Here is a 24387-nt window from a genome sequence, read left to right as displayed (position 1 = left end):
GTAAGGTTGGCAACCCTAACCCACCTTTCACCCATTAGTCTAAACCGACAGGGCTGAACGGAGCTGCGGGTGGTACAGGTTGAAGAGTCCAGGATTTGGCCACTAACAGCCTTACGAGTTTAAAGGACAGAGAAAACAGGCATCTGAAACGCCAGCTGTGCCAGCTGAAGAAAGATGGGGGAGATCGGGGGATAGAGCAAAATCAAATTTAGTGACCAATTCAAGGTACAGGGCTGGAATCCTGACTCCCTCAGCTCCTTCCTTCATCTGCTCCTTGTGTGGGTGACAGCCACCACGGATGAAAAGAACTGCAACGTGAGGGGTGATTTTGGAAATTCAAAGAGTTAATGTATCAAAACCTAACGCAGAGGAGAGAAAGACCCCATCCACCGGAGCCAGCAGAGGAGGAGAGAAAGACCACACCCACGGGAGCTTGTGCCAAGTCCAGGGAGGAAAATCCTATTGGTATGGAAGAGGCAGGGAGCCAGCCCCTGGGCGCGGCCTGCAGGGGGCAGGTGATCGCCAGGGAAAGCGGGGGCAGGACCAGGCTGGAGCTGGTTCAGTAGCCGCCCGCAGCCACGGGAGCCCTCGTTGCGCCTCCGCCCGGTGCGCTCTGCTCGGCCCGCCGACCCGGCTCTGCGCTCGGCCGCCTGACATGTGTGCCGCCCGGATGCCGCCCCTGGCGCATATCTTCCGAGGGACTTTCGTCCACTCCACTTGGACCTGCCCTATGGAGGTGCTGCGGGATCACCTCCTCGGCGTGAGCGACAGCGGCAAAGTAAGCGGGCGCAGGGTCTGGCGCAGCCCGATTGGCGGGCGGACGGACAGGTGGAAGGAGTCGCGCAAGGTGCCCCGCGAGCCCCGAGTTCGCTCGGTGCAGGGCGAGTGCCGTGGCCCCAGAGTTGAACTTGAGTGCTTGGTGCTGGGGAAGCCGAAAGAATCCTGGCGTTAGGTTCTTGGGCCGGCCAGGGAGTAACGTGTTCCCAGAAGCCGGGAGCCATTGGTTCGACAGCCGTCCAGGCGGTAGTGAAGGGAGAGCGAGGCTATTCCCTCGCAAATCTTAAGAGAGCATTAGTGGACTTGAACCTCACTTCATTCATCTTTGTCTATCGGGTACTTGGCACAGTGGCTGGCACAGGCTAGGCGCTACGTAAATTTATTGCGAAAGGAATCACAGAGGAGGGGAAATTTGATCAGTGGTCTTTAATCCTTTCAGTGCATAGAATAAACAAGTACTAATTTCATTCACGTGATCATTCAACAGACAATATACTTCCTAATGATTCAAACTAAACAACTCGTAATAGTAGAAAGGATAGTCTGAGAGAAATTATCCACCCCACTCCCCCAACTCACCATTTGCATCAAAGCAAGCAGTTCCATTTTAAGGTGCAAAATGTCTTCTATGAGTGTATCTTCTACATTTTCTTTTCCAAAGTCAGGGTTTCTGCAAATGACATGGGTAACTTGATGTCTAATAGTTCCTGTTCCAAACTCGGTGGTAACTGTATCAGTAGTGGCCTGGCCAGTTTGATAAGTGAAAGGCATTACATTTTCAGAAGAAAAATATCTAAGATGGGGATGGGAGATTTTTGAGCTTTTCCCCATCAGTTTGTTTAACAAAAGAACATGTATTGTGACTTGTCAGCTTGACGATACTATTCCTGACTAAAGATTCTTCCAAATCAGTGGGAGTTTTGTATGGTGACTCTTACATTTGGGAATAACTAAACCCTGTTTTCCTATGGTGCTTAAAAAAATATTCTCCGTGCTGTTGTGTTTCCAAGGTGATCGAACTCTCAGAGTTCCCCCAAATGGGGATACTCCCCAAAACACTAGGACCGATTAATTATATTGCCTTGTGTACTTTAGCCCCAAAGTTTCAGGGAACCCTTAGGCTCAGGGCAAGTCCCAAGAAGCAAAGGAACAAGGACTGCTAAACTGGGAAAGGTCAGAGTTGTTTGCCTAACCACAAGGAGGTGTTTGACTCTTGGGATAATTTTTAAAAATTAATTTCCCTTATCCAGAATTTAATTGTAGGATAGCAGGCAAGAGAGTGAGTTTGAGGACTGGCTTTAACCAGTGAAGAGGAATAAGAAAAGGAAGTAATTTATCTAAAAAATTACCTTTGCTGGGTGTTGTACAGAAGAAGAATAAAAGAGTGTCCAGAACATATAATTAGTAGTTGAGTCAGGAAGTCTATTCCTAACTGTGAAACATACTGAAGTAATAAATTTAGAAAAATGCCTTTTCGCCACAAGATAAAATTAACTAGGAATTGAATACAAATGTGAGTTAATCAAGTGGCTTTAACTGATTGTATAAAATGCCCTAATCACTGAATTGGTGACTGTTTACTGCTCTGCTCCTAGGTGCAAAGCAGTTGATTTCTGACTGTGTGTAAAGGGAAAGACGTGTCATATATAAGTCAGGACTTGATTTCTCTCGTTTTGAAAGCGGGCATGCCTTGCCTTTGGAGTTGCTGGGATAAATATCTTATTTACTTAAAAATATTCAAATTCTAAGCAGAAAATTATATCTCCATGATAAACATGAGGCATTCTCATGATCTTTACATTTTTACTGAGCTCCAAAAGCTGTTCTCAAATGTTGGGATGAATCAGAAACATCTAACGGGTGCTTATCAAAATGCTGCTTCCTGGGCATCATCCTCAGAGCATCTGAATCTGTAGGCCTGGAGGTTCCAACACAGGTACTGGGTGGATTACATTTTGGGTAGCCACCGTGTATAGGCTGTGTGATAGAACCAGTTGTCTGGGTTCTTGGGAGCTCAGTTACCTGCTTTGAGTTCAGGTCTGGAGTCGCATCTCAGAGAGAGGGGACATGACTTCCTCCGTCCTTCTCCCTTTCCCTTCTAGACCTCATCCCTTATTTCATATAATTCATTTAGGCCCAGAGAATGGTAATGACTCACTACTTTTAATTGATTAAAGCTCATTCAAAATTAGGTTAGTTAAAATTAATTCTCCAGTCAACATTTTAGTATTGGGCATTTTGAATTCAGAGTTAGTTTTTCCACTTAAATGACATGTAGGTGGGGGAAAAAAGGAGAATCATCTGTAACAAAAATTAATCAATAAAAAAAAATGACATGTAGCTTTTCAAAAGAAAGAGCCCAGCCTGTATAATTCATTTGCATATATTTAATTAATCTCGAAACACTGTATGCTCAAATATTACCAAATTGCCTGATTCCACAAGCAACAAGATCAGGTTGATTTTAAAGATTAAGTAAAGATGCCTTGTGTCTTTTAATGCACATTTACATGGAGGCAAGAGCAAGGAAGACAATCATTTTGGAGGTAATGTCCTGGAATAGAAGAAGAAAGTCTTGTGGAGAAACAGAGACCTGGGTTCAAGTTCGGTCTTTACCATTTACCTGCTCACTTACAACCTATGTGAATTTGATCAAGTTACTTAATTCTACTTCCAAGTTTCCACATGTATAAATATTACTATAGTCTACCTCATAGGGTCATTGAAAGTATTAAAAAGAATAAATAGTTGTCAAGTGCATAGATTAATGTCTTGCATGTAGCACATGCCCAATAAACACCAGCAGTTATTATCAGCAATGGAGATGGAGAGAGGTGGACAAAATTGGTAGCTTTCGTGTCAAATAACCTGGATTGGGTTGGAAAAATGTTTGTGAATGTGTTAAATTGTTTCATGGGATACAGATTGGCTGGTGATAGAAAAAGCTTGATGAAGGAAGCCAAAATTGAGATGGACATTAAAGAACACATAGTACTTGGACATGCAGAGAAAGGTTAATTGGCTCTGGTGAAGGGGGTAAGTCAATGATCTATAAATCCCCAGACTGCCGGGAGGAGCAACACTTTTATTTCACCTGAGACTGCATCACCATCTTGCTTTGTCAGGAGTTCTCACAGGGTAAATCACAAATTTTAGTGGTTCTGAGTCATGCTTTCTTTCTGCTTGGGGAGGTGGAGACCCATCTTCCTGCCAAGCACAGGACCTCAGAATATCCTGCGAACTTGAAGAGGAAGTTTGGGTTAAGCCCTCCTTTCTGTGACTGTCAAATCAGCTTTGTTTTCATTAGAAACATGCTCATGCCCAAGTATCATGTTATTATCTTGCAAATTCCTACTTTCCGGAAGGTAGATTGTTCTGTTCTTTCATTTGGGACATGTTTCTTTATCTCCTCATTTTGTCTGCCTCCCTATGTTTGTTTCTTTTTATCAGGTATAGTTGCTATGTCCCCTATGCTTCATAGGGTGGCCTATTGTAGTAGGTGTCCTGTAGGGTCCAGTGGCACAGCCTCCCTGTTCACCCCAGCTGGGCCCACGAGGTGCACCCCTTGTGTGGACTGTACCCTCTTCTGTTGTAATTGAGTCTTGATTGCTGTTGGTATATCAATGGGAGGCATTTACTCAGGCTGATCAGCTGCAAGGACTGGCTGTGCCCTCTGACTACCTTGGAGGATCAGCTGTGCAGGGGCCCACTATCCAGACCAAGATGTACTTCCTCAGGGCTCTGGTACCCACTGAGTCCACTCCTTGAGTGTGTCAGTTGTGGAGGTGATTGGGTGGTGGTGTTTTGATGTGGTCTGAAGCTGTCTACTGGGTGTGCTGGCTCTGGAGCAAGGTCAGCCACTGACTGTGTACTACCCAGGGCCACCAGACGTAAGCTACAAAGCTATCTGCAGATGGCTGCTTCTTGTGCTGGGCTTGGAGGTGCCCAGGCAAAGTCAAGCTGTGAACCAAGGCTGGCTACTTCTAGTGCCAGGCCTGGGGCCACTTAGCAAGAGGGATGGGGCCTGCTGAGGTCAGATGCTGCTTGTTTGAGAGGATTTAGGAAAATCTGAAGCAAGAACCAAGACTGGTCAACCCTATGGTAAAGCCACTGGAAATAGCATGGGTGGTTCCAGGAGTTGGGTGGGGCAGGGCCTCAGGGAATCACCAGGGCCAGGCAAACAGTGTGAGCCATGTTTTTGTAGTCACAGGTATGGTGCCTTTCTGCCTGCCCCTGGGGGAAGGGCCCACCAATGGGACAACAGTCTCCACCAGCACGTCTGTCCAGGAGAAAGCTGCCTCTCCAGCTCTGGCCCTGATGCCAAACAACTCAGTTCTTCCCCATATGTCTCTGGTGCCTTTCAAGCTGCCTCCCCCACACTGGAGCCTGGTGGGAGCAAGACAGAGCAAGTCCATGTGCGGGCCCTTTAAGAGGAACTGCCTGGGCTCCAGCAGCCTCAGCCTCTCTCAGCCTCAGTTCCCACAGTTTTTGTTGTTTTTATCCTCACCCGAGGACATTTTCCCACTTTTTGTTCAGATAGAGCGGGAGGGGGAGAGAGAGAGAGAGAGAAACATCAATGTGAAAGGGACACATCGAGTGGCTGCCACCCGCAAGACCTAACCAGGGCCGGGGACAAACTGCAACTGAGGTACGTGCCCTTAGCGGGAACCGAACCCGGGTCTCTCTGGACCGCAGGCCGACGCTCTAACCGCTGAGCCAAACCAGCCTGGGCCCCACTGGGTTTTACAGCCAGAAGTGATAGGGACTTCTCTTCCTGGCACTGGAACCCTGAGCTGGGGGTCCTGGTGTAGTACAGGGCCTCCTTGCTCCTCAAAGAGGGCCTTTCCAGCTGAGGTATTCTGAATTTTATCCGCCACACGTGTGTGCCTGCACCCCTGTCCATGCCTCCACCCCTCCGACCAGTCTCAATGTGGCTGCTTCTTTATTTTCATAGTTGTAGGACTTCCATTCAGCTTGATTTCAGGCGGTTCTGAATGACGGTTGTTTTGTAGTTTAGTTGTAATTTTGATGTGGTTGTGGGAGAAGGTGAGTCTGTGTTTACCTACGCCACCATCCTGACCTGAAGTTCTCATACATGTCTGTTCTTGATGCTGCATTCAGACCAGAATTTCTCCTAGGTGGACACTGTGTCTTATCATTATGTGTAACAACTTTCCTAGGCAAGGTAGAGTTTTGTAGGGTTGCTTCTTTTGAGCACTCCATTACCTACGTAATGTCCTTACTCAGTCATTCTGCAAATATTGAATACCTACTATATGCTATGTATTTAGTATACTAAAGAACTGGATTCATTGATGAGATCACAGCAACACATTCAATTCACAGTGAGTTATGGATTTACCACTTAAAGCCAAATGCTCAGTGTTGCAGGGTAAAGGATTGTACTCTATCAGTGGATATAATTATAAGGAACATATTCTTTGCAGAGAAACTGTTAGTGGCTTGCCCCGTGCTATTCAGCCAGGAAAGAATGGAGTTGGGATTTGAATATAGATGTTTCTTCTCCAGCATTTATTACCTCTCCAGATTTGATTAAAGTCTCTGGTTACCGTTTCAGCCACCTGAGCTCTTCACTCTCTCAGGCCTGCCTCCTTCCTTGCTGTGCCTTTTGATCCTAGATGACAAAGCCATCTTCATGTTGCAGCCAAGTCTAAGATTCCCTGCTGTCCTGTCAGTCACCCCCTGGCTCCTTCACTGATGAAGCGGTGACACCTTTTTCTCAATCTTTTCCTTTGGCCCTGTTTGATGTGCTCTTGTCAGTTAAGCTATGTTAACATCTCGGTTCTCAGCACTCATACAACTTAAAGTCTGGGAATACTCCAAATGTACAGCCCTCTCACCACCCCAGCGTTCCCCAAAGAATGCAAAAAGTGGTGGCTCTTTTTTTTTTTTCATCCTCACCTGAGGACATTTTTGCATTTGTCTTCAGATAGAGTGGGAGGGAGAGAGGGAGGAGGAGAGAGAGAAAGAAACATCAACGTGAGAGAGACACATAGACTGGTTGCCACCCACGCAACCCCACCCAGGGCCACGGATGAACTGCAACCGAGGTACATGCCCTTAGCAGTGGTTCTCAACCTTTAATGCCGCAACCCTTTAACACAGTTCTTCATGTTGTGGTGACCCCCAACCATAAAATTATTCTCGTTGCTACTTCATAACTGTAATTTTGCTACTGTTATGTCTTAGGCGATCCCTGTGAAAGGGTTGTTCAAACCCCAAAGGGATCGCGACCCACAGGTTGAGAACCACTGCCTTAGAGGGAACCGAACCCGGGACTCTCTGGTTTGTGGACCGATACTCCAACCGCTGAGCCAAACCAGCCAGGGCAAAAAGTGATGGCTCTTAACCTGATCGAACAATATGTATATATCTTAAATTTACAAAACTGATTAAGGAAAGATATACATGAGCTTTACAAAGGAGTTGGTAAGAGGTGACTTTTATAGACCGATGTAGATTCCAGAGGGATCTCAGATTCTTCTTACCCTGTTTTTCTTTAAACAGTCATCTATTAATCTCTTCTCTCCCTCCTGCAATTGTTGCAGTGTCTGTGTATGGATTTTTCTATGAGGGGTTCATAACTTTCATCAGACTCCAGAAAGAATAAAGGACCTCAGAATGTCAAAACCTCAGATCGTCTACTCTTGCACCTTAAATAAGACTGTTTCGTCTGTGCAACATTCTTGTCCATCTTTTGTTTAAATGCTTTCAGTGATTAATGTACCAGAAATGTATTGATCTAATCATTCGGGTGCTAATTATGTCTCTTTTTAAAATATTTCTAAAATTTTGAGGTAATCCATTTGTTGCTTACCTTCTTAAAAGCCGCACCCTTTTCCTTTGCGAAAACATTGTTTAGTTGATTATATCACATTAAATTACTAAATCTAAAGGATAAATTATATTGACTTTAAATTTAACTTATAATTGAAATCTGTTTCTCAAAACCTTTCACTGTTGCCTGGCTGGTGTGGCTTAGTGGATTCAGCGTCATCCCATGGACTGAGAGGTCCTAGTTCGATTCCCAGTCAGGCACATGCCCAGGTTGCAGGCTGGATGCCCAGTGAGGGGCATGCAGGAGGCAGCCAATCAATGTTTTCTCTCATAAAATTATTGGAAACTCCAATATCAGTCACTTTGGGACTTCTCTTTCCTTTCTTTTCACTCTGCAAGGATTCCCAGGGTCCATTCATTCCCAGATATTGATTCAGTGTTTATTATGTCCTAGGTCCTATTCATGTTTGCTTGTAAGTCATCTTCTTAGGGAACAAGACAAAACTGTTGCCCTCCCTCAAGGAATTTGAAAGGGGATTTTCCATATGTGTAGTTCTTAAATGAAGATAACCCCTTATCTCTAAATCCATGGTGATCATGGCGCTTTTGTCTTTTGTGGTCACATGATGCAGCGCGTGGATGCTGATCCCAGTCATCTGTCTGCTGTCACCAGTCTGTCCTGTCCAGGCTGGATGTGGCGTTCACCAAGGGCCCCTCAGTGGCCACTCTACACCCCTATGCTCAGCTTGTTGGAGAACCACTCATACAGAGCCCTGTGGTCACACTAATATTTAGCTTCCCTTCTAGGAAGGAGAGCAACGTTTCATTCTTTCCTGGTGCATCCAAGGCACTAAGAGAACAAAATACAAGATAAAGTCTCAACTGTCACTCAACTACAATGGTAACTTTTTGAAGAGTTCCATGGTACATTTAAATTATGATTTAAAAAGTTTGATCAGTTAAAATATCAGTAACACATCTCTTATATTAAGCAATTGTGCATTCAGATACCATAATGTGAATGAAAAGGAAATAAATTTTGCTTGTAAGTCATCTTCTTGCGTTGCATTTGGCTTCTTGCCTATGACACTGGATTATAAACGTGTAGACAGGAGCCACACTGATGATGATACTGTTTGATGTGGATCATATTAACAGCTATAATAATATTGAATATTTACTGGACACCTGTTATATGGTAGGTCCTGTGCTCAGTGCTTTGCAAAGGCCAATTGTCCTGATTGCTTTATGAAGTGAAACTGGTTTTATTTTACAGACAAGAAAACTGAGGCTCAGGGTGTTAATCTTAACCCTGAAATTAATATCTGATAACTATACATTGAATGAATTTTCTCTGTTCTAAAACCATCATGTAGCTCTTTGTTTTTAGATAGTCAAATAGCCAAGTTACAATAACTTTCCTTACTTAAATTGTTAATACAGAGTCAATCCCTAAGATTAAAGATAAGGACAAATTCATCTCTTCTGATACATTTTCTAAAGTTGAGCAATAAATGTTTATCTTTTCCCATAAGATCTTACTTCATGCGTGACTTGGACATTGTTGCTTACCTTCTTAAAAGCCGCACCCTTTTCCTTTGCGAAAACAATGTTTAGTTGATTATATCACATTAAATTACTAAATCTAAAGGATAAATTATATTGACTTTAAATTTAACTTCTAATTGAAATCTGTTTCTCAAAACCTTTCACTGTTGCCTGGCTGGTGTGGCTTAGTGGATTCAGCGTTATCCCATGGACTGAGAGGTCCTAGTTCGATTCCCAGTAAGGCACATGCCCGGGTTGCAGGCTGGATCTCCAGTGAGGGGCATGCAGGAGGCAGCCAATCAATGTTCTCTCTCATCGATATTCCCCCTTCCCCATGCCTCCCCACCCTGTCCCCAGCTTTGTTGTCCATGTTCATTGTTCATGCATACATTCATATAAATTCTGTGGTTTATCTCTCCCCTACAACCCTTCTTCTGGGGACTGTCAGTCTGTACCCCACTTCCACGTCTTTAGGACTACCGCATTCCTCAGACTGTTATGTTCATTATATTCCACAAATAAGTGAGATCATATGATACTCATCTTTCTCTGTTTGGCTTGTTTCACTTAGGATAATACTTTCCAGGTCCATCCATGTCGTCTCAAAAGATAAGAGGTTTTTCTTTCTTACAGCTGCATAGTACTCCACTGTGTACATGTACCACAGCTTTTTTATCCATTTGTCTACCGATGGACATTTGGGCTGTTTCCAGATCTTAGCTATTGTAAATAGTGCTGCTACGAACATGGGGGTACATATATTCTTTCTGATTGGTGTTTCAGGCTTCTTAGGGTATATTCCTAGAAGTGGGATCACTGGATCAATTGGAAGTTCAATTTTTAATTTTCTGAGGTAACACTATATTGTTTTCCATAGTGGCTGCACCAGTCTGCATTCCCACCAGCAGTGTACTAGAGTCCCCTTTTCTCCACACCCTCGCCAACACTTGTTGTTTGATGACTTGTTGATTGCGGCCATTCTGACAGGTGTGAGGTGATACCTCATTGTTGTTTTAACTTGCATCTCTCTGATGATTAGTGATGTTGAGCATTTCTTCATATTTCTCTTAGCCATTTGTATGTCCTGTTTGGAGAGGTGTCTATTTAGTTCCTCTGTCCATTTTTTAATTGGGTTCTTTGTCTTCCTTTTGTTGACTTGTATGAGCACTCTATATATTTTGGAAATTAACCCCTTATCTGATATATCATTGGCAATTATGCTCTCCCATACAGTGGGTAGCCTTTCCATTTTGATGATTGTATCTTTCGCTGTGCAGAAGCTTTTAAGATGATGTAGTCCCATGTGTTCATTTTCTCCTTTGTTTCTGTTGCCTTAGGTTATGTATCAATGAAAATTCTGCTGCGTATGATGTCTGAAATTTTGTTGCCTACAGCATCTTCTAGGATTTTTATGGATTCATGAGTCACATTTAAGTCTTTTATCCATTTTGAGTTTATTTTTGTGTAGGGTGTAAGTTGATGGTCTAGTTTCATTTTTTTGCCTGTAGCTGTCCAATTTTCCCATCACCATTTATTATAGAACTCTGCCCATTTTTTAATTGGGTTCTTTGTCTTCCTTTTGTTGAGTTGTATGAGCACTCTATTATATATATTGGAAACTAACCTCTTATCTGATATATCATTGGCAGTTATTCTCTCCCATGCAGTGGGTTGCCTTTCCATTTTGAGGATTGTATCTTTTGCTGCACAGAAGCTTTTGAGTTTGATGTAGTCACATGTGTTCATAAGAGTCGATTTTAATTGAACTCTGAGACCTCATAAAGTTCTCAAGTGCCTGAATCATGGACTGTGTTTAGGACCTGAGATAATGTAGGTTATAAAGTCCTGTTTACTCCCTTTGGTTTTTATCTTATGGTTTGTTCAGTGTTCACATCTTCATAAAATGGTAACTTACCTTAAGTGTGTTTGTATATTGCCACTTACAATTTTCAGTCCTGGAACATGGTAGAGCCTCCTTAAACAATAGCTCTCATCGTCCATCTCCTGTCCCTCACAGGACTTAGTGCTTTAGCACAAAATCAGCATTCAGTAAATGCTTCTGAATGGAAGAATGAAGAGAATAGACTGCTTGCTATTCCTTTCGGGGCATAGGTAGTTCCGGCAGAGTAGACATGAAAGAGTGACTGCATTCCCAGCTGGCTGTGGCCAGTGTGTGTGAAGGAGCAACACAAGCAGCTGCATTGTTAAGGTCCTCAACATGCGGGGCAGATTTTCCTCTGTATTATTTCACTGGAAGTCAGTTTTCCTCCTGCCTTTTGTAAGATGGTCCCATGTATGTGCTAACCCTTTTATGAATTGCAAAACCTAGAAATCACTCCAGGTCCCTAGCCTGGTGGGTGCTTGTGGACCTCCTTAAGCTCCAGCATGGTGTGGATTCCCTAGCCCTGTGTAACTAGTGTGTTTGGAGTTCATAAGAGCTGATAATAGCTGGTAAGGACCCAAAACTTCCAGGGCTTAGGGATAAATGGTGAGCAAAAGAGGTGCAGGTCCTGCCTTATTTTCACTCAGAGTCAATAATCAAATAAGCATTGGTGTGTATATCATTTTTAAGAAAGAAAAATGCAGAGTGCTATGGAAGTGTGAGGCCAGAGGACTTAGTTTATCTTGAGGAGATAAATGCTTTTTGAGCCTAGTCTGGAGGTTAAATGGGAATTGATTAGGCAGAGAAATATAAGGGAAAGGCTTATGCAAAGACCTAGCAAAAGGGAGGAACTAGAAACAGATGTGGGATATTGCAAAAGAGGTGAAAGAGGGAGTTGCAGAAACACATGAAGCTAGAGACATAAATGATGGCCATATCAGTGTCTTTGTAGGCCTTTCCCTTGATTCTAAGGGCAATGGAAAGCCAATAAAGGACATTAGATAGATCAGACTTGCACTGAAAAATATATATATCAACAGAGTGGAGATCAGTCTGGAGAAGGGAAAGAGTAGTTGCCAGAGGAAATGAGGTAGAAGGTGATTGTAGTGGACCACTGAAGAGATGGGTAGGTGGTGGTAGAGTAGAGGGAAGTAGGTGCATTTGTGAGACAACAGGGAGGCAAAAATCAGTGGGATTTGATGACCAGGTGGATATGGAGGGAGAGGAACAAGCTTCTCCTGGGTTTAGGGTTTCTACAACTGGATGACCATCACCAAGTTAGAAACGGAGAAAGGTCCACACAGGTAGGGCAGACCCAGAGGTCTGTTTTGGTCATGCTGAGTTGAGGTGACCTTACGATATACATGTGGAAATGTCAAGTAGGTGTTAGCCTGCAGGTCTGGAGCTCAGAAGAGATATCTGAGAGGGAGATATAAAATGTGGAGTAAGGGTTGAGAAGTGAACAGGAACTACATTAACTCCAGTGGTTGAATTTGGTGTTAAAGAGGATGGGTAGGGTGAGAAGGGGAACCCAGAGGTCAGAGATGGGAGTGTCATAGGAGGCAAAGAATGGGGATACTTCAAGATGGAGGGAGTAGAGCAGATGTCACATGTTCCATGAAGTAAAAGTAAGAGGAAAAAAAAAAAAGAACTGGAAAAATATCCAATAGATTTAAGCAAACCTGAAATTATTGTTGACATTAGGAAGACTTATGTTGGTAGAGAGAGAGGGTGGCAATTGGCTTGGTTTTAGAGTGGGAAGAAGACAAGAACATGCAGATAGTGACCTGAGACAACTCTTTGAAATAATAAATATGTAATATTTTTATTTATCATATGAATAATAAAGTGCCTTCACCAGTAGTAAAATACAAATATGCTATTTATGTTTTATTTCCCCAAGTAAGGACTTTATAGAAATGTTTGCACTAGTAAAAGTTATGTAAGCATGCTGGTATTGCCTATTTGCAAATGTCTTAATGGAAACCAAAGGGTTGGCAACCTATATGTGCCAGAATTGGGATTAATTGCAGTCTTCTTAAAAATTATTTCACTATCTTATCTCGGAAGTATAATTTCACATCTCAGTGCATTGGAAGTCTTGGTATTTAGTCAGAGTGAAACTCTTTTCATTTTATTTTGATCAAAAAGGGAAGACATAGATTTTCAATAAATTTGAGATTGATTTGAAAATAAAGTCAGGTAAGACAATAGAATCAGATGTTTTCTGTATTCAAAAATGCAGTTCGGTTCTAGGGAATCATTTTTGGACTTCTGCCCTCCCCGAGGATGTGAGAAAAATCACGCCCCCTTTCTCTTTGCTGGGGGGATGACTATAACAGAAGAATTGTTCCAGCTAGAAAAGCAACATATAAGTGACTCACATTCGGAATGAAAGCTACTCCCTTTCTATGTATGAATGGAGGCCTATACAGTCACTCTTCTATTTTCTTTCTCTGTCCATACAATCAAGTAGGAAGAAGAAAAACAAGAAAACTAATTCTAGATATGCCACTGAAATTAGAAAGAAACAACTGTAAGTGTCATCTAGGCAAGATTGGATGCTTCAAAAATGCCAAATAACTGGGCAGTAGGAAGTGTGTGAGGACAGTAGGAAGAAAAGATGTGGAAAGGAAATGATGTGACAGTTAGGGCAATAGAACAATACATCAGTTCACAGTTTTTCATGTCTTTGGGCTTCCCCATCTGTTTTTTTTTTTTTACATCCTGAATACCCTTACCACTTTTTTCTCCCTGATATACACCTTATTCATCATCTCCTCCAGAATAAAGCCAACCTAATTTTTCTAGTTCTCCCTAGAAATATTCTCCCTTCTCTGGGTTTTCCCAGTTTAGTCTATAATGTTAGTTTGGCCTTGAAAAACATGTCACCATGCATTGTCCTCAATTTCCTATATACATGTACATTTTATTTCCTCAGCTGGAAAAATAAACTCTTGAAAGGTGAGGGTTATTTCTTATACATTTATCTGAATCCTTAGCAATTTGATGGCATACGAAGTACATTTAATCAATCTGTACTGTCTGGAGTTGTTATCAGTTGAAATGCATTACTGAACATGACAAAAGGTAGGCCAAGAAGCATGCTTTTCCCCCCATGTTAACTAATTCCGTTTTTATTGAAATAATTGAAGTTAAGTGCAGACATCATGAGTGTCTTCAGTTTGCATCTACTAGGTTAAGAACACTTTCCTACATGACCACAGTATCATTATTATACTTTAGAAAATTAATAGTAATTTCCCAGTGTCCTCTAATGATCCATAATCCATATTCAGATTTTCTCATTGGTCCCTATCATGTCTTTTTAGCTTAAACAAATAAACAATCCAATCAAGGTTTTGAATTTGTTGTTAGGCTTAAAAAATATTTTTTGTTAATCCTCACACGAGGATATATATTTATTTCCCACTGATTTTCAAAGAGAGTGCAAGGGAAGAGAGAGAGAGAAACATCGATGTGAGAGGGACACATTGATTGGTTGCCGTGACCTGGGCTAGGGATGGAACCGGCAACCCAGGTATGTGCTCTTGACCAGGAATTGAACCCAAGACCCTTCGGTGCATGGGCAGATGTTCTAACCACTGAGAAACACTAGCCAAGACTTTTTAAAAAATTATTTTAAATTGATTTTTAGAGAGCCAGGAAGGGAGAGGGAGAGAGAAAAACACTGATTGGCCTCCTCTTACATGTCCCTTATGAGATCAAGCCCACATCCTGGCCAGTAATTAAGCAAGCAACTTTTTGGTGCACAACCAACTGGGCCACATGGGCCAGGGCTCTTTTGTTTTTTTTTTTAAATGTAAAAATCCCTTTTTGGGGGTGTGTATGTTGCAAGAAGCATACTATTAAGCAATTTCCTGTCGAATCTTGGGATTTCTCCTCCCAACCTCTGTATGCAATGATTTGATTGGCATGCATCCTGTCACAGGCCCTTGGCATGCACAGGCGTGACTTTCACAGGTGACCCTGGTAGATGCTTGGAGTTTGTGGTGGTTAATGTCTGGACCCTGCCCATGGGCATGCTTGTTCGTGTCACTTAACCAACCAGCAAGCTCAGCTAGCCTGGCAGCATCAGCAGCTCAGCAATTTCTTATTCTTTTTTTTTTATCCTACCTGAGGACATTTTTATCCTACCTGAGTGGGAGGGAGAAAGAGAGAGAGAAAAACATCGACGTGAAAGGGACACATCGAGTGGCTGCCACTCTCATGACCAACCACCTGCACGACCAACCAGGGCCGGGGACAAACTGCAACCAAGGTACACGCCCTTCGAGGAACCGAACCCAGGTCTCTCCGGGCTGCAGGCCGGCACTCTAACCGCTGAGCCAAACCGGCCAGGGCTTCTTATTCTTGTTGTATCCCTCGTAACTCTCCTGAACTAGTTGAAAAACAACTAAAACTTAGCATTAAAAATTTTTTTTATTAATTTATTTTTGTTACAAATGTTTCTCCTTTTTTCCTGCAGACACCCTCCTTCCTATCCTCCCCCTAAAACTTAGCATTTTTATAAAATGTCGTAATGTTCTTGGAAAATTGATGAGCAAGTGAAGATGTACTGCTACCAAAGTAGTTTACTTTCACAGCTGCATCCCAGTGACCAAGTGGGGTGAAGAGAGATGAATTGTAAATCAGACAAACAGAATGAAGCATAAAGTTCTTTTCTCTTTAAAATCAGGGAATATGAATCAAATACCATTCTCTGGTTGCCATAAAAATGTAACAGGAATGTTGGACCAGAGCCCCCAGGTTTGGCTAATGAATGCTGTGCTCGTAAAAACACTCCCCACTCCCCCACCCCCCCGCCACAGCTCTTGGAATGAACCAATTGCAGTAGCTTGTGGGGGGCCTTCGCATACATTAAATTTAAAGATAGGATCCAGGTTGGCAAAAATGGCTCTCCTTGTACTATTTAAAGGATACAGCAAAGAGCAAGGAATAGGCATAAAGACCAGGAGAGAGAGAAAAATAAAAGCTCATTGGTGTCTCCATCCATCACAGATCTTTCTTAGAACTTAATAACTAGATTTTTTGAGGAGTTGTATGTAAAAGAGATTTAATAAATTAAATATTATAAAAACAGTATATTAGGCCAGAGGTGAGGACACCTGAACTGGAGAAGGGATGCTGTTACTCAGAGGACTGTGTGATCACAGGCTAGTCAGGATCCATTGGGTGCCTTTCTTCCTCATCTGTGAAACGAGTGTGGGATGTGGGCCTCCAGCAAGTATTTTTATTTTCTTCTGTAGGGACTATTGGATCACCAAGCATTTTGCCTGAGCTTAGTATTTACTTCTTCGCTTTAAGCATCTTTTTAGTTTTTCCTTACACACACACACACACACACACACCTCCCAAATACCTTTATACTTTATACTGCTCTGCAAATACTTGTGCAGAATATAGTTATTTCATAGTTGGAGGGCCCTTCGGAGTGTCTTGCCCACTATATTTATGGAAGCAGAAATTGCTAACATTACTAAATGCTTAATCTATGAGCATTTTACTTGTGATATTATTTTTTTTAATTTTTATTTTCCTTTATTGATTTTAGAGAGAGAAGAAGTGAGAGGGAGAGAGAGATAGAAACACCAATGAGAGAGAACATCGATTAGGCACCTTCTGCATGTCCCCCACTGGGAATTGGGCCCACAACCTGGGCATGTGTCCTGACTGGGAAGCAAACCGGTGACCTCTTGATGCATGGGTCAACGCTCACCACTGAGCCACACCAGCCGGACTTTACTTGTGTTATTTAATGTGCACAACTTTATGAGGAAGGTAGTATTTTAAAAAATTAATTAATTAATTTTTGTTATAGATGTTTCTTATTTTTCCTCCATCGACACCCTCCTCCTCGCTCCTGTCCCTCACCTCCTTCACAGTACTGTTGTCTGTGTCTATTGGTTATTCATATACGCATGTAGTTCTTTGGTTTCTCTCTTCCCACGTACCCCCTCCCCCTTTCCTCTGAGGTTTGTCAGTCTGATTTCCTACTTCTTTTTTTTTATCCTCACCAGAGGCCATTTTTGCATTTATCTTCAGATAGAGATGGAGGGAGAGAGGGAGGGAGAGAAAGAGAGAGAGAGAAACATTGATGTGAGAGAGACACATCGACTGGCTGCCACCCACACAACTCCAACCAGGGCCGGGAACAAACCGCAACCAAGGTGTGTGCTCTTAGTGGAAACTGAACCCAGGTCTCTCTGGTCTGCAGGCCAATGCTCTAAGCACTGAGCCAAACCAGCCAGGGCAATCTGATGCCTACTTCTGTGTCTCTGGGTTTATTTTGCTCATCAGCTTATTTTGTTCATTATATTCCACAGAGAAGTGAGATCATGTGATATTTGTATTTCTCTGATTGGCTTATTGCGCTTAGCATAATACTCTTGTGGTCCCTCCATGTAGTCTCAAAGGATAAGAGATCTTTCTTCCTTAGAGCTGCATAGTACTCCATTGTGTATATGTCCTACAGCTTTTTTATCCACTCATCTACTGATGGACACTTGGGCTATTTCCAGATCTTAGAAATTGTAAACAGTGTTGCTATGAACATAGGGGTACATACATTCTTTCTGATTGGTGTTTCAGGCTTCTTAGGGTATATTCCTAGAAGTGGGATTACTGGGTCAAATGGCAGTTCCATTTTTAATTTTTGATGAAATCCCATATTGTTTCCCATAGTGGCTGCACCAGTCTGCATTCCCACCAGCAGTGTACTAGAGTCCCCTTTTCTCCACACCCTCACCAGCACTTGTTGTTTGATGATTTGTTGATGGCAGCCATTCTGGCAGGTGTGAGGTGATACTTTATAGTCATTTTAATTTGCATCTCTCTGATAATTAGTGATGTTGAGCATTTTTTTATGTTTGTGTTGGCCATTTGTATGTCCTTTTTGGAAAGGTTTTTATTTAGGTCCTGGAAGGTAGTATTTTTATTCTTATTTTATAAATGAGGAAACAGAAGTTCAAGGAGATTAAATAATGAGTTGCCAATATCATATAGCTGATAAGTGTTGGAATTAGGTTTTTTAAAAAAATACTTAAAAATAATCTATACTCATTATGGGAAATTTAAAGTGTACAAAATGATATGTAGTTGCTGTTAAGTTCCTTTTCTGTCCCCAAGACATGACACTGCCCCTCCCAACAGGCAGCTACTATGACCAGATTTGTTTTGTTTTGTTTTTGGCTAGGAATAGTATATTTTCCCAGAGATAGTATACAAAAATATACAAGCTAATATATGTTATGTATTAAAATACTTATGTAATTTTATATATTCATTTTTTTCCCCACAAATGGTATGGTAGTACACTAAATGTGTTGTTTAATGCTTTGTCATATAATATATCCAGATAGATAAATGGAGAGATAGATGATAGATAGATAGATAGATAGATAGATAGATAGATAGATAGATAGATGATAGTTAGATAGTCCAATTAATATATCGTGGTCATCCTTTCATAGCAGGACATAAAGATTTGCCTCATCTCACCCTTCCGTAATTTTCTATTGTAGAGATGAACCAGAATTTACTTAACCATCCCCTGTTGATGAGCATGTAAATTATTTTATCTGTTTTGCTATTACAAACAGCACGGTGCCAAGTTGTGAATTCAGATCATCTGATCTCTACTTTGCCAGCCTTTTTATTTGCTTTCCCCAAAGGCATCTTCTCTGGAGATGATGAAGAGATAGAAACATTTTGAAGTAGGAGAGTGTTACCAGTGCTCTATAGTTGAAAGATAACTGGCGGCCTCAGGGAGGAAAGTTGAGATGAAGATGAGTTTGGTAATGAGAAGATTCTCTTTTCAAAGATGAACATTTATTCCCACTTCTCTGTTCACCATGTGAACAAAGTGCTGTCATAATTCTCCCACCTGTTCGTCCAGGGCCTTCCATCCTCTTCCTACTCCGGCCACCAGCACAGCCTCACCTGGAGTCTCTTCCGCTCTGACCAGGGCCTGTCCATGCCTTATTCCAAGCCCCCAGTTTTCATGGAGCTGAACCTTACCCTTTTGTTTTGTTTTGTTTTGGTCTGGTTTTGATAGAAAAATAAAAATAGCAAAGACAGAAACTAATATTTCTTGAACCCTTAGTCTGTGCCTGGTACTTCTCATTTATTACCTTTAATCTTCCAAATAATTCTTAGTTTTATTTTACAGGTGAGAAGTTGAGCCTTTGAAAAATCAAGTAACTTGCCCAAGAATTTTCAGATAGTGAGAAGCAGAGCTTGGATGCAAACCCAGGTCTTTGTGGTCCCTGAGCCTGCACTCCAGCCCTCAGAGGATGCTACCTTTGGCTCTTCAGAGAGGTTGACACCCTTAGGCCCCTGTACTGTATGGTGAGGCTTAGAGTTGAGACTGGAGTTGGGGTTCACTTTAGGGTCTCCCCTCTATCCTTTATGTGCTGCCTGGATGTGGCCTGCCCCAGTCTATTTTGGGGTTCCTGGCTGGGGGTAGTGTCAAATGCGGCATGTGAAGCTCAGCCCTACCCAAGTTCTCTGCATCTGTATTATTTTCATGTTTGTTTAAGGATACGCCTTTGTCAACCAGTGCTTTTGGGGGTCTAGTACTTTGTGTGGTGTCAGAAATACAAAGGTCCAAGAGTATCGCTGTCTTTTGAAATCGTACTTTAGTGGGGAGACAGATACCCTAACTTCGAATAGTAATGCCGTGAATTAAGTGCTTGTATTGACTTTGTGTGGCTACTCTAACAAATTACCACAAACTTTTTGGGTTAAAACGACACAGACTCTTTTACATTTCTGGAGGTCAGAGGTCTGAAATCAGTTTCACTGGGCCAAAAACCAAGGTGTCAATAGAGCCCGGTGCCCCCTGGAAGTTCTAGGGGACTGTTTCCTCGCCTTTTCCGGTTTCTCCGGCTTCATTCTTCGCATCCTTAGTTCCTCCATCTTCAACAGCAGCAGCACAGCATCTTGCTTCAGTGGTCATGTTGCTTTTGCTTCTCTGTCAAATCTCCCTCTACCAGGGACACTGTGATTGATTGCATTAGGGCCCGCCCTGGTAATGCAGAATAATCTCCCCATATGGAGATCCTTCATTTAGCCACACATGCAAACTGTCTTTTGCTATATAAAGTAATATTCACAAGTTCCACGGATTAGGAACTGGATATTTTGTGGCCATTATTCAGCTTACTACATTACTGCTGGCAAATACAGGTAAACACTGCCAAAGAAGTGGCTGGCCTTTCAGCTGCATTCTTGAATAGTGGGTGCGAGTGAGCGTCCATGTCATTAGTTCCCAGTCCTGTCTCTCCGACTTTGCCTTTTACCATTCCTTTCCTGGCTCCTCTCCCCCTTCCAGCCTCTTTAAATCAGCAGCAAACCCCAGACTTCCCCAAATGGCTCTTCTCACCCCTTCCCTAGACATGTTAGCCTTTGACCTGGGGTTGACATTCACCTCTGCACAGATGGCTCCAATCTCCATTGCCAGGCCTGGCCACCCCAGAGCTTCAGTCCTATGCCCACATCTGCTGTTGGACAGCTCTGTCTACAAGTCCTGCTCCCCTCACAGCATCCCTCCCCACACTTCCAAACCAACATTTCCTTCGGCTTCTCTAGTTCTGTCCTGCTGTCATTCTCTCATTCAGATACTTACTATTTATATATAGCCTCCACAGTTCCCTTCAGATCCAGTGTGCTACACAGGTGTGTGGGTCCTTCCTTCACATGCTCCCCACATGACACCTCTCTTTCAGTTCCTCTGTACACTGGCCATTGCCCCCACCCGGATGAATCATTTACATGGTTCTCTGAGGCTTATATCTCTAAACCCTTCCTAGTCATTACTGCATTTACTTTCACATGTGACTCTTGCTTTAAAATGTTTAGCCCTGGCCGGTTTGGCTCCGCGGTTAGAGCATCGGCCTGCGGTCCAGAGAGACCCTGGTTCGGTTCCCGCTAAGGGCACTTAACTCGGTTGCAGTTTGTCCCTGGCCCTGGTTGGGTTGTGCGGGTGGCAGCCACTCGATGTGTCTCTTTCACATCGATGTTTCTCTCCCTCCCTCCCTCCCTTCCTCCCTCTCTATCTGAACAAAAAATGGAAAAATGTCCTCAAATGAGGATAAAAAAATGAATAAATAAAATGAATAAAAAAAAAATCACATCGATGTTTCTCTCCCTCCCTCCCTCCTTTCCTCCCTCCCTCCCTCCCTCCCTCCCTCTCTATCTGAACAAAAAATGGAAAAATGTCCTCAAATGAGGATAAAAATATGAATAAATAAAAATGTTTAAAATGAATAAATAAAACTCTTCAATGTGACACTCTAAGGTTCTCTAGAGTACAGGCCCTATATTATGTTTTTATTTATTTATTCATCAAATGTTCATTAGGCATCTCTCATGTGCTAAGACTATGGTAGACAATGGAAGCATGATAGTAAGTAAAAATAGACATCTTCATCCTTGTAGAGTTTGCCTTCTAATAATAGAGACAGATATAAAATAATAATTATGAATACATGTGAAATTGCAACTGTGATAAAACAATAGCTCAGAATTATGTAATGCCTGTGATGTGCTTGGTGCTATTCTGAGCTTTTTGCACATACTGTGTCATTTAATGCTCACCACGTGTTCATAAATATTATCTCCACTTTACAGAAAACAGGCACGGAGAGTTTTAGTAACTTGCCCAAATTTACACAACCAGCTAGGCAGCCGGGTTCCAGATTGTGTGCATTTAACGCGATGTTGTATTTCCACCAAGAAGAGGTGACTGGTGCTTTGAGTCATTAATTGGGGGTGGGGGTATGAATGGGGTTGAGGATGGGGAGTTTGAGCTGGTCAGGAAAGGCTTCCCAAGGAAGGATAGCTAAACGGAAATAGGAGAGATGAGTTGGGGTGAATTGCGTAAGAGTAGAGGAAAGATGCTCCATGCTGGGAGAAGGTCATGTGTAAAGGCTCAATGGTGGGGAGAGTAAGGTGTTCACAGGGTCTTAAATGGGACCAGAGTGGTGCAGCAGAGAGCAAAGGAGAAGGAGGAACAAGGCATGGCATTAGGCTGAGATGGGATGAGGTTGGGAAGACAGGTAGATGCTGACCACTTTGGACCTGGTAGACCACATTACAAACTTTTTTCTTGATCCTAAATGCAGTGGGAAGCCATGGAGGTTTTCAGCAAGAGGTAAAGAGATGTGACAAAGTTTTCTGGATTGTGCCCCAAATTAATGTTTTTACATTCTCTAAAACAGGGACCCTGGATAGGGACTAGGTTCAGGAATAAGATCATGGACTCCATCTTGGACATATTGACTTTGAAGTGTCTTGTGAGAAATGCAAATGAGCTATCAAAGGAAATGTCAAACTATGGATCTAGAGTTCATAGAGATCTGAGTTGGACCTTTAAGTTTGGGTGAACAAATGGTGCTATATTGAAGGAAACGGTTTCTTCGTGTATGAAAGGTGGAATGACTCGGCTTTTATTTCACTGACCATTTGCAACTGAGTGGTGATTTTGTTGAAGGACTTCTTTCCTGCTAAAGAGATCTTTAGGACTGATTTGTGAGATCCACATTCATCTTTTGCAGCAGATTTGAATGTGGGGTGATAATCAGCCAGAGTGGGAGGAATTAAATTTAGATCCCTTCTCTACTTTTTACAGAAGAATACCATTTCTTCAATTACAGGAACTAGTTTTGGGGAATTGTAGTTTGAGTCTATTAAAAGGAAGCTGGCAAAAAAAAAAAGCATGTGAGCAGGTTTCTTAAATTTGCAATGTACCCTCAGTGTTCAGATAAAAATGGATTGTATTTGTTAGCTATTGCTGCATAAGAAATTACCCCAAAACTTAGGGGCTGAAGTCGACAATTTGTTATCCTTATAGTTTCTTTGGGTTAGGCATTCAGGAGCAGTTTAGTTGAGTGGCTCTCTTGTGAGACAAGATCATGTCATCAAGATGTTTACCAGGACTGCAGTCATCTGAAGGCTTGACTGGGACTGAAGAATCTGTTTACAACATTCAAGTTCATTCACATCACTGTAAGCTGTTGCTTATGGTTCTTGGCAACAATCTTTGGTTTCTCCCCATGAGAACTACTTGAGGGCCTTCATGCTGTGACTGGAGATTCTCCCCAGAATAATAATCAAGAGTGAGAGAGCCAGGTGGAAGGCATGTCTAAGCTAGCCTTAGAAGTCACATAGCATTGTGAATACTTAGTTCCAAGCACATCGCTAAGTCTGGGCTAACTGGATAAGAATAAAGGAAAGGTGCTCCATGCTGGGAGAAGGTCATGTGTAAAGGCTTAATGATGAGATGAGTAAGGTGCTTACAGGGTCTTAAATGGGACCCTGTGGTGCAGCAGAGAGCAAGGGAGAAAGAGGAACAAGACATGGGATTAGGCTGAGACGGAGTTAGGTTGGGAAGACAGGTAGTTGCTGACCATTTTGGACCCAGGAGACCACATTACAACCTTTTTCTTGATCCTAAATGCAGTGGGAAGCCATCGAGGTTTTCAGCAAGAGATAAAGAGGTGTGGCAAAGTTTTCTGGATTGTGCCCTGAATTAATGTTTTTACATTCTCTGAAACAGGGACCCTGGATAGGGACTAGGTTGGGGGAGGAAGCTAGATCTGACCTTTTAAAGAGAAGAGTGTCACAGAGTCTGTGGACGTATTTAAAGCCGCCACACTGATGTTTGAAATCTGAGTTGTGGATGGATCCTCCCTTTCCCCCTGTGTGGGAATGAATTTCTGTCACAGCATACCTGACAGATGGTCAGTCAGTGTCTGCTTGGCACTTCCAACTATGAGGAGTTCACTGTGCTGTGAGTCACTGAATTTCATTTATATCAATTGTTAGAAGCTTCTTTTATTAATGAAACTGAAAATTCTATTGCTGAACATTCCATTGTTGGAGCTAGTTCTCCACTCTAGAATGGCACTTTTAGGTGGGGGCTTTTCCATTATTTGCGATGATGATAATCTCGACTTCTCTCTTCTGTAGACAAAATACTGTCAGTTCTACTCAGAATTCCCTCTGAAGTTTTGATTTCAGGATTTTCCCACATTCTGGTCACCTTCCTGTAAATCATTTCAGTTCAGTACATCTGAAAATCAGCAACTAGTTCTGTACCGCAAGCTAAGTCTAAAAGGATATGACAAAGCAATCCTCACTTTTCATAACAGTGAAGGATTGAGAGAAATGACTGTGAAAATTGAAATCACGCAAGGTGCAATCATCATACTTGGGCAATGTTACAGGTTTGGTTCTAGACCACCACAGTAAAGTTCCCAACAAAGGAAACTAATCTTTTTGCTGGATGAAGGACTTGCCTTCCGTGTGTGAGAAGTGTAACATCTGTGAAGCCCAACACAGTGAAGAACAATGAAATG

At 42.4% G+C, this 24387-nt stretch overlaps 1 protein-coding gene across 1 annotated transcript in view; it reads left to right on the top strand.

Annotated features, from left to right (window-relative positions):
• The first annotated feature begins 484 nt into the window (after positions 1–484).
• Positions 485–24387, top strand: part of GDA (guanine deaminase) — an 83198-nt gene continuing 59295 nt past the window's right edge. The window contains exon 1 of the mRNA XM_036261286.1: positions 485–778. Coding sequence (XP_036117179.1) covers positions 656–778 — 123 coding nt within the window. The 5' untranslated portion in view covers positions 485–655. The remainder of the gene's footprint in view (positions 779–24387) is intronic.

This window comes from Molossus molossus, unplaced genomic scaffold (assembly GCF_014108415.1).
Source record: "Molossus molossus isolate mMolMol1 unplaced genomic scaffold, mMolMol1.p scaffold_m16_p_14, whole genome shotgun sequence".
NCBI lineage: Eukaryota > Metazoa > Chordata > Mammalia > Chiroptera > Molossidae > Molossus > Molossus molossus.
The sequence above is the reverse complement of the archived record's forward strand: the minus strand, read 5'-3'. Positions and strand labels throughout refer to the sequence as shown.